Below are 10,295 nucleotides of genomic sequence, written 5' to 3'. Positions count from 1 at the left end.
TGGAGTTGCCTAAGATTTAAGTAATAGATAACGATGATTAGCTCTCATAACTCATGGCTCGAAGTTCTGGCAATATGTGGATCAATAAAGTATGGAAGGGAAGACGTATAGTGAATTGTAGCCGATCCACTGGAACTCCTCTGTAAAATTTTACAATTAAATAATTTGGAAATAAATGAATTTTGGCAAAACTTTTTGTAACAGAAAGCTAAATTAGCTGTCAGTATGCATGAAGCGTTTTTGGTATAGAAAGCAAGTATGTGGGAACCGAGTAGTTGGCACAGGTCAATTAACTATTCGAATGCAGATATCCTTTTGTTAACTAGAACAGTTGTTGACATGAAAGAGTATGATTGTTAATCAGTTTCAGGCGAACCGTAGATGAAGAAAGATTTAAATAAAATTTGATTCGTTTACGTTGAGAAAAGTCGGATGTTTTATTAGGCTACGGCCTTGCCTGATCCTATATGGAGGCTCAACCGCTTTTGGACCTTTGAGGGATGTAAATTGTGAGAAAAATTAAAAGACAATTGAGAAAATCCATTTAAAGTTTGCAAAGTGAATTGTGTAAAGACGATTTTGAACAATAGAAAACCGAAAGTAAATGAAAAGAAGCACGTGGAGAAAAGAATCGCAAAGAGTCCGGGTGAATGCTGAGTAGATTTATGCCGAACAAATCGCAAAGAGTCCGGGTGAATGCTGAGTGGATTTACGCCAAACTAATCGCGAAGAGTCCGGGTGAATGCTGAGTGGATTTACGCCGAACAAATCGCAAAGAGTCCGGGTGAATGCTGAGTGGATTTACGCCGAACAAATCGCAAAGAGTCCGGGTGAATGCTGAGTGGATTTACGCCGAACAAATCGCAAAGAGTCCGGGTGAATGCTGAGTGGATTTACGCCGAACAAATCGCAAAGAGTCCGGGTGAATGCTGAGTGGGTTTACGCCGAACAAATCGCAAAGAGTCCGGGTGAATGCTGAGTGGATTTACGCCGAACAAATCGCAAAGAGTCCGGGTGAATGCTGAGTGAATTTACGCCGAACAAATCGAAATGAAGATAACAAACAACTGCTAAGAAGTAAAGAATTAGATGGGACGAAAAGAAGCTGGAAAGAAATCGAACACGCAACGCGACGAAAAAGTAATTTTAAAGTTGGCATACGAACTTTAAAAGTTCCAGAAACATCGAATCGACAGCAACGTGGTGTATACAATTCGAAACAATAAGCAGGTTGGCGAGACAACAACAAAAAACAGATCGAACAGTGACTTGCAGTACAATTGTCGCTTATATGTTGAACTTCGATTTGGTTGGTAAATCGGAATCGTGCGGCAAGGCTGGTTGTATAATTTTCGGATCATACGATGCGACGACTTGGATAATTTTGAGTTTCGAATATACGAGGAATGTGGACGATTTTGATGTGAACATGAAACGTTGCAATGGCGATGAATATGGCAAAAGTGTTAGGATTTATCATTCGTTACATTTGTGAATTTACCATTCGTTATATTTGTAAAGAGGGTTGTGTGGTTGAACACATTTGAGGTCAAATGTTTTGTTAAGAGGGGGTTGTGTGGGAACTGAGTAGTTGGCACAGGTCAATTAACTATTCGAATGCAGATATCCTTTTGTTAACTAGAACAGTTGTTGACATGAAAGAGTATGATTGTTAATCAGTTTCAGGCGAACCGTAGATGAAGAAAGATTTAAATAAAATTTGATTCGTTTACGTTGAGAAAAGTCGGATGTTTTATTAGGCTACGGCCTTGCCTGATCCTATAAGTATATACTTGGATTTCTGTTGCATTTTCTTTTTTTTCAGCATTTCAGCTTTATTTTTAATCAATTGCGACAAAAAAGACTGCTCACAATAATGGCGCAGCCAGTAAAAAAACGATCTTTTCAAAAAAATCACAATAAATAAAAATCAACATTCCGTTTCCCTAATGTTCCCAAAAAGCAAGCTGCGTTTCCACGTTGTATTACGATTGAAATTCTTTGTAAAAAAATCCTTTGATTTGACCTCACCCGTAGCCCTTTTCACTAATGAACGTAGTTTGTTGATATAGCTATTTTCATAATAAGGTAGTAAATGGGATTGTTTTGCGCACTAGATGTGAGATTGCCGATACGAGCGAAGCGAGTTCGGTAACACATCGTGTGCGCAAAACACCCATTTACTACCGTGTTAGGAACAAGGTTTTATCTCCTGTAATGTCATAATCACCACAAAAAACAAATTTCAAAAATCAAACGGAAACATAAACACGCCATGACGCCGTCACTCATTCATATTTCCCGCAAATAAAACACACATCTAGTATACTGTCAAGAATTTGTCAATTTTCAGTGAATAAATGAGAAATTATCGAAGTTTTCCGTGCGCAAATGACCATTTATCGAAATTTTCAGTTAATAAACGTACGTTCTGTGAATGACGTGTTTAAATCTAGCCCATTTTGATTCTAAAAGTGACACTCAAATTGTGAATATTATGACATTACAGGAGATAAAATTTCTCTGTCTCTGTGCCCAGTGCCCATACAGTCTAAAGTCTCAAAAGCAAGGGGAGTTAGCAAATAATTCCGTTTCAAAGAAATATAATGGTTATGCTTATGTGTATCATCTTTGTGTGTAATTGAGCGCTCTTTCTTTGATGATTCATTAATGCATCAATTGGCCATGGACTGTTAGATCGCAAATATTTATATTACTGAGCTCATAAATGTCTTCGCTCCTTCATTTTAAATCTTTCTGAAAAATCACTTGTGTGTGACAATCATACGTTTATTGTAGCCTTATTATCAACGGTTAACAGATGATTTTTCACTTAAAGAATGAGTGGTACTCTAAATAGAGTACTAAAGCTGGACAGTGTATCAAACAAATTTTTGTCACTGTAAAACAATTGGGAAACATTTTTCATACAAAATAGTACTCTATTTGGCAGTTGTCAACGTGTTCACATTTTATTGGCTGAGAGCTGGGCTCTAAGTAACTTCTAAGAAAGTCAAAGTATTCAGTTTTTAGTTTTAGAAATTTGTGCCATTCTATAGAGCAAAATATTGTATACCGGCTACCGGCACCAGTAATCGGCCAAATAAGAATTGTGGCTGACTTTACTGACTTTATTCTAAATATTAATAAAACTAATATTTGCCTCTTGAATTTTAATTGGATTTAGCATTTAATTAAGATTTTTTTAATGATAATTACGGATAAAGTGGAAGCAAAATGAAATGATCGATTCTGAGTGTATACAGATTTGAAAGCCAGTATAGTCTTACATACCGCCCATTTGAAATGTTTATGGTGCATTTGTTAGGTTTTTTATCTGTAAACAGGTCCAATGCATACGCATAAGCTCGAGTTCGAAGTATAAACGCGCGCGCGCAAGCTCAATACACCGAAAAAAACATTGTGAATGTTATGCAAATCGACCGAAAGCTTGATATTTAGATCTATACTCGTTTTCAAATCACAATACGCTAAAAATGTTAATAATCGATCATTTCAATTTACACTGCCTTTATTTAATTAATTATTTCTTATTTTTAATTAAATCTTAAAGTTGAAAAACAACAAACTCTCTAGTTATCGGCCACAATTTTCAGTGTTTGACATTCGGCTCTAGTTATCAGCCACGCATGTTAAGCGTCGCAACTACATTTGTAAGAGAAAATAATTTTAATTAATTTATTAATTGATTTAATTGTTTTATTTAATCTTAAAGTCTGAAGTGGCCGAATACTGGTGCCAGTACCCTACGCACAATGATGTGCGTGTACAATTCAATATTTAGTCAATTAGCTGAAATTAACAATATATTTTCAGTAACATTTTGATGCTACCTTAGACTAACCATAATTACTCTAAGGATGCTACAAACAACCACATAATCCATAACTAAAACACCTTGTGTTCTCGTTCAATTTACTTTTCTGAATTACTTAACAGTTGATTAAACTGAATCCGAAGCTTTTGTTTTCAACACCACGTATTCTCGATAACAGCAAAATGGAACTGAGTGAACGGGTTCAAAAGGTAGCCAAGAAGGAATTGCGAGAAGATAAGTTTGCTAGGGATCAATGCATTCAGCAGATGAGAGACTGGCTGTCGAAGAACGAGGATGTGGTGGATGTACGAATTGATGATGTCTTCCTGTTGAGATTTTTACGTACCAAAAAGTTTAGTGTTCCAATGGCTCAACAATTGCTGTTGAAATATTTGAATGTAAAGAAAACTATTCCGAGAATGACAACCGAATTGGATTGTTTAAGTTCGCCGCTGAAGGAGGTGTTTGAAAATGGTTATCTAGTAAGTAAGATTTTTCATTCCAATGCGTTATTGCACACACTTACTTCACATAACCTGCCTCATCATTGAATCAGTTGAAAAAATAAAACAAAACATTGCGGTGGCACCTTATCGTACACCAAGTGTATTTTAGAATTAGAATGATAAAATTTGATTTCAGTTCTTGTTTAAGCGGAAATTTTTGGGCTGTAGAGCTAATTGAGGGTTGGCTGAGATAGTACTTTTACGAAATATTACCATGATCTGATCATTAAATTGCAACCCAATAATATCCGCTGAAACCTCAGCTAGCACCAGCTTTTATCATTGCAAAATACGTTGTAACACAGAGATAGCTCATATTTAATACAACCTCTAAACTTGTAATCGGTAGGTCGTATCACCAATAAGGGATCAACATGGACGAAGAGTTATCATAACAAGAGCTGGTAAGTAAATCACAACTACTCAACCAAGTTTAAAATATCTAGCCAATCCTGCAAAAATCTGTGGGTGGATTCGTTGTCTAATTTCTCAACTGAATTCACAGAAAAATTTGACCCTCACATTTGGAACAGCTCCATCCAGGCCAGAGCGTATTTCTTGGCGATGGAAACGTTGCTTGACGATCCTGAAAATCAGGTTATGGGATTCACCCATATATCGGATTGGTATGGTGCATCTGCTGCCCATTTAACCAATTGGCGTCCAGTTGATTTTGAAATTATCGAACATGGAGAACAGTCCTGGCCTGCTAGGCATAAAGGTAAGTAAGTAATTCCATAAATCAAACACAATTTTAGAATGTTTTGAAGGTCTTGAAGAAGAGTGTGGTTAAATTGTAAAACACTACATTTTGTTTGACTTACAGCCATTCACTTTATCAACGTCCCATCGGCAGCCAAATGGGTTTTGAACATAAGTCTTCGATTAGTCAGCAATAAGATAAACGATCGACTCTTCCTATACAGCAGTTGGAGCGAATATTATAAAAAATGTGGCTCGTCGTATCTACCGAAAGAACTTGGCGGTACAATTCCTATGGCTGAAATGATTCAATGGTGGATGCAAGAGATGGCTGCTAAACGGGACATCATTGTTCAATTGGACAAAATGAAACTGTTGAGCGATCGTGGCATAACACAGAAACACGATTACAATCTGACCCCACTACATGCTGAGATAAGAGCACATATGGATTCGGTGGCAGGAAGTTTTCGAAAATTAGAGGTCGACTGACTTATGAATGAACAATTAAAAAATAGAAATGATTTAAGTTGGCTTTTTAAGCTGAATTTAAACTTTTGATGGATGGAGTTTACTAAGGTCGAGTCATTTCAATGCTCTCAGTTTATCTGCTACTCATTCTGCTTCTCGTTTTCTATGTTTTATCGGTTGAAATAAACACAGCAACAACATCACTCTGAATAAATTACAGGTCGTAATAAATGGTCAATTCATACATTGTATTTATACGTTTACATGTGCGTGTAAATTTAATATACCTACTTAAATCATTGCGAAATTATTCGCTGAACTTAACAATGTATTGTGTTATTCAAGCATAGTTTCAGTAGCACATTACTGCTACAAACAACCACACATAACTTAAAGTTTTCAATAACTAAAAACACCTGGTGTTCTCGTGTCAATCTATTTTCTGAACTGCTTAACAGTTGATTAAACTACTTTCAAAATATTTTGTTTTCAACACAACTTATTCTTTTGATGACAACAAAATGGAACTGAGTGAACGCGTACAAACGGTAGCCGAAAAGGAATTGCGCGAAGATAAGTTTGCTAGGGATCAATGCCTCCAGCAGATGAGAAACTGGCTGTCGAAGAACGAGGATGTAGAGAATGTACGAATTGATGACGTCTTCCTGTTGCGATTTCTACGTACCAAAAAGTTTAGTGTTCCAATGGCTCAACAACTGCTGTTGAAATATTTAAATTTAAAGAAAACTATTCCGAGAATGACCACTGAATTGGATTTTTTAAGTTCGCCGTTGAAGGAAGTGTTTGAAAACGGTTATCTAGTAAGTAAGATTTTTCATTCCAATTAGTTATGGCACACACTTACTTCACATAACCTATGTTATCATTGAAAACAATTAAAAACAATTTGCAATTAACATAAAGCAAAACTTGGCGACCTTCGTGTAGACCAGCTATATATATTTTAGAATGATGAAATATGATTCCTGCTTTGGTTTTAGCGGAGATGTTTGGGCCAGAAAATCAATTGATGGTTGGTTGACAAAGTAATTTTTGGAAACCTTGCCATGATCATCAAATTGCAACCCAATAATGTCCACTGAAACCTGAGCGGTTTGATCAATCCAAAATAAGTTTAAGCAATCACACATGAAAAACGTACACAATGTGTGGCCATGAGATGTCTAAGAATTCTAAGATATCTGATATTTGACACGATCTCTAAACTTGAAATCTATGCAGTTCGTATCGCCACTAAAGGATCAACAAGGACGAAGCGTTATCATATCGAGAGCTGGTAAGTAAAGCATATCAACTCCGAAGAAATGATTGAGACTATGTTATCTTGCCAAGTTGACAATATCTAACTACCAAGTCTGCAATATCTCACCAATACTGTAAAAATCTGCGTTTGGATTCGTCGTCTAATTTCTCAACTGAATTTTCAGCAAAATTTGATCCACACATTTGGAACAGCTCCATCCAAGCCGGAGTTCATTTCTTAGCGTTTGAAACGTTGCTAGACGATCCCGAAAATCAGGTTATGGGATTCGTCCACGTATGGGACTGGCATGCTGTATCTGCTTCCCATTTAACCATGTGGAGTCCAGCTGATTTTGAAATTTTCAAACATATAGAACAGTCTTTCCCTGCCCGCCATAAAGGTAAGAAAGGGATCACGTCGATGGCACAATTCAAGCAACACTTTACAAACTCTTGAAGACGAATGTTCCCTTACGAATTCTCTGACTTTCAGCATTTCATGTCATCAATGTCCAGTCGACAGTGAAGTGGGCTTTGGACGTGGGTCGACGATTAGTCAGCAGTAAGATAAGTGATCGGATCACCCTATACAGTAGTTGGAGCGAATATAATAAAAAATGTGACGCGTCATGTCTACCGAAAGAACTGGGCGGTACAATTCCCATGGCTGAAATGATTCAATGGTGGATGCAAAAAATGGCTGCTAAACGGGACATCGTTGTTCAATTGGACAAAATGAAGTTGTTGAGCGATCGTGGCATAACAAAAAAGAATGAAAAAGACATGAGCCCACTGCATGCTGAGATAAGAGCTCATATGGATTCTGTGGCTGGAAGTTTTCGAAAGTTAGATGTCGATTGAACTAGAATTTGTATGATCAATTGAAAAACAGGACAGATTCGGTAAGGCTCTAAGGTTTTTTTTTTGTTTAAATGTTATTTGGTTAGATTTGCTGGCGTAAGGAGGATTATTTATGTTTATAAGTCACGACATTATTGAGTGTGACTGTTCTCGTGTATTTGTAACAAAGTTGTAAATAAATTGAACGGGTCTGGGTACCGTGAAGATAAAAAACCCGGTAATTAAGAAAGAAACGATCGGGCTGAAGTTAGCCCAACGCTAAAATTATGACTAGTTACAAATATGCTTATAAGTACATAAGATGTATGTGTATGTGTGTACACTGTACATAACAAATCATATTACATAAAGAGTTATGCTATCGCTGTTATGTACTTATGCCGGCCTCGAATTTGGGTCGGACCCAAATGTTCCTTAACTTTAAATTGTATACATTTGGGTCGACCCAATATGTTCAGCTCTTATGACTGCCTTGAATTTGGGTCGGACCCAAATGTTCTTCAGTTTTGAGTTTCATACATTTGGGTCGGACCAATATGTTCAGTACTTATGACTGCCTTGAATTTGGGTCGGATCCAAATGTTCTTCAGTTTTGAGTTTTATACATTTGGGTCGGACCAATATGTTCAGTACTTATGACTGCCTTGAATTTGGGTCGGACCCAAATGTTCTTCAGTTTTGAGTTTTATACATTTGGGTCGGACCAATATGTTCAGTACTTATGACTGCCTTGAATTTGGGTCGGATCCAAATGTTCTTCAGTTTTGAGTTTTATACATTTGGGTCGGACCAATATGTTCAGTACTTATGACTGCCTTGAATTTGGGTCGGACCCAAATGTTCTTCAGTTTTGAGTTTTATACATTTGTAAAAATTTGTCCAAATGTATACAACTCAAAGTTAAAGAACATTTGGGTCCGACCCAAATTCGAGGCAATCATAAGTACTGAACATATTGGTCCGACCCAAATGTATACAACTCAAAGTTAAAGAACATTTGGGTCCGACCCAAATTCGAGGCAGTCATAAGAGCTGAACATATTGGGCCGACCCAAATGTATACAATTTAAAGTTAAGGAACATTTGGGTCCGACCCAAATTCGAGGCAGTCATAAGTACTGAACATATTGGTCCGACCCAAATGTATACAACTCAAAGTTAAAGAACATTTGGGTCCGACCCAAATTCAAGGCAGTCATAATTACCGAACATATTGGTCCGACCCAAATGTATAAAACTCAAAACTGAAGAACATTTGGGTCCGACCCAAATTCGAGGCAGTCATAAGAGCTGAACATATTGGGCCGACCCAAATTTATACAATTTAAAGTTGAGGAACATTTCGGTCCGACCCAAATTCGAGGCCGGCATAAGTACATAACAGCGATAGCATAACTCTTTATGTAATATGATTTGTTATGTACAGTGTACACGCATACACATACATCTTATGTACTTATAAGCATATTTGTTACTATTCATAATTTTGGCGTTGGGCTAACTTCAGCCCGAGAAGAAACGGGAGGCAGAGCTAAGAAGAGATTATAGGTTGTTTCAGGTGTCACCGAAATTCCCTTGTTGATTACATTTGACTTGCCGTTCTCGTTTATTTTATGATGGAAAATAAAAATAGGAAAATTTTGGCCTCTTATCATAAAAATGGCTTTAGTTCAGAGTCGGAATTTTGGGACAAGTGACACGTTTGTTCACGTTTTTGCGCGAAAATGCAAAAGGTTTGTTTACGTAACTTTTTGGTCAATCTCACCACTGGTCCCGATATATAAGGAGTACATTATGGTTCGTAAAGTTCGTGAGTATGGAGATTTCGTAGACTTTTGACATAAAATATATGGAAGAAATGTCAAAAGTTCCTTAAATTGATATTATTACAAACTTTAAGAACCATATTGGTCTACCCCTATTACGGGGAGTAAATATTTTCGGTGTTTCGATGTAGCAACAGCTGGTTTTGTATCAGCTGGTAAACATTGCAGCAATTGTTTACTTTGCGTTTATCTTGCTGTTCTCTTTATATGCGTGTGTGACGGGTAACAAACGGTAAATGCAGATCATACTAACAATTAAATAGACACCAGCTGATACAAAACTAGCTGTTGCCAGATCAGCACACCGAAATTATTTATGTAAGTTACAAAATTGTGAAACCTACACCTGACTACTGCGTTATGGATAGTCCCTAAACTAACAAAGGGAAGCACATCCTAACTAAGTTCTATGACCTTAACAAATATAACCGATTGAACTCAACAAATTAATCAACTACGGTCATTATAGTCCCTCACACCCTGATTGAATAACCCCGACTTTCACTTTATTTTTAAAAGCTTACGCTTAATCCCATTTTTTTTCGAATATGCTATCGGCACCGAGTGCCAGTAGTCTCTTTATTAATACTGTGGCTAATGGCACCATGTGCCAATAGTCACTTTATTAATACTGTGGCTAATGGCACTAGGTGCCAATAGTCACTTTATTATACTAATGCTAATCGCACCCGGTGCCATTAGCCACAGTATTATAAAGAGACTATCGGCACCGGGTGCCATTAGCCACAGAATAATAAAGGGACTATTGGCACCTGGAAAAATTAAAATTTGAATAAAAAATCTGGATATTTTGAAAATTAAACTTGT

The 10,295-nt window shown here is 36.9% G+C and overlaps 1 protein-coding gene across 3 annotated transcripts; it reads left to right on the top strand.

Annotated features, from left to right (window-relative positions):
- The first annotated feature begins 3,866 nt into the window (after positions 1–3,866).
- Positions 3,867–7,672, top strand: LOC119079567 (alpha-tocopherol transfer protein-like). Of its 3 annotated transcripts, XM_037187545.1 has the most exons (5): positions 3,867–4,320; positions 4,694–4,748; positions 4,850–5,065; positions 5,171–5,391; positions 7,495–7,672. In XM_037187545.1, the coding sequence occupies exons 1-5, from the start codon at positions 4,021–4,023 to the stop codon at positions 7,639–7,641; spliced, it is 939 nt and encodes a 312-aa protein (XP_037043440.1). In that variant the 5' UTR covers positions 3,867–4,020; the 3' UTR covers positions 7,642–7,672. The 3 variants fall into 3 exon arrangements, with proteins under 3 accessions (XP_037043440.1, XP_037043442.1, XP_037043441.1); XM_037187547.1 differs by lacking the exons at positions 4,694–4,748; positions 4,850–5,065; positions 5,171–5,391 and adding exons at positions 6,760–6,814; positions 6,966–7,181 and having other exon boundaries at positions 7,274–7,672; XM_037187546.1 differs by lacking the exons at positions 3,867–4,320; positions 4,694–4,748; positions 4,850–5,065; positions 5,171–5,391 and adding exons at positions 5,896–6,338; positions 6,760–6,814; positions 6,966–7,181 and having other exon boundaries at positions 7,274–7,672.
- Positions 7,673–10,295: the final 2,623 nt, after the last annotated feature.

The sequence above is a fragment of the Bradysia coprophila genome, unplaced genomic scaffold (assembly GCF_014529535.1).
Source record: "Bradysia coprophila strain Holo2 unplaced genomic scaffold, BU_Bcop_v1 contig_324, whole genome shotgun sequence".
Classification (NCBI taxonomy): Eukaryota; Metazoa; Arthropoda; class Insecta; order Diptera; family Sciaridae; genus Bradysia; species Bradysia coprophila.
Note: the sequence above shows the minus strand (reverse complement) of the source record. Positions and strands in the feature narration are given on the sequence as shown.

Excerpts from the sequence above, each read along its gene's own strand:
- LOC119079567 (XM_037187547.1), top strand. The coding sequence starts at position 4,021 with ATGGAACTGAGTGAACGGGTTCAAAAGGTAGCCAAGAAGGAATTGCGA. Across the intron at positions 4,321-6,759 it reads TGTTTGAAAATGGTTATCTA|TTCGTATCGCCACTAAAGGA; the intron begins GTAAGTAAGATT and ends AAATCTATGCAG. Across the intron at positions 6,815-6,965 it reads CGTTATCATATCGAGAGCTG|CAAAATTTGATCCACACATT; the intron begins GTAAGTAAAGCA and ends CTGAATTTTCAG.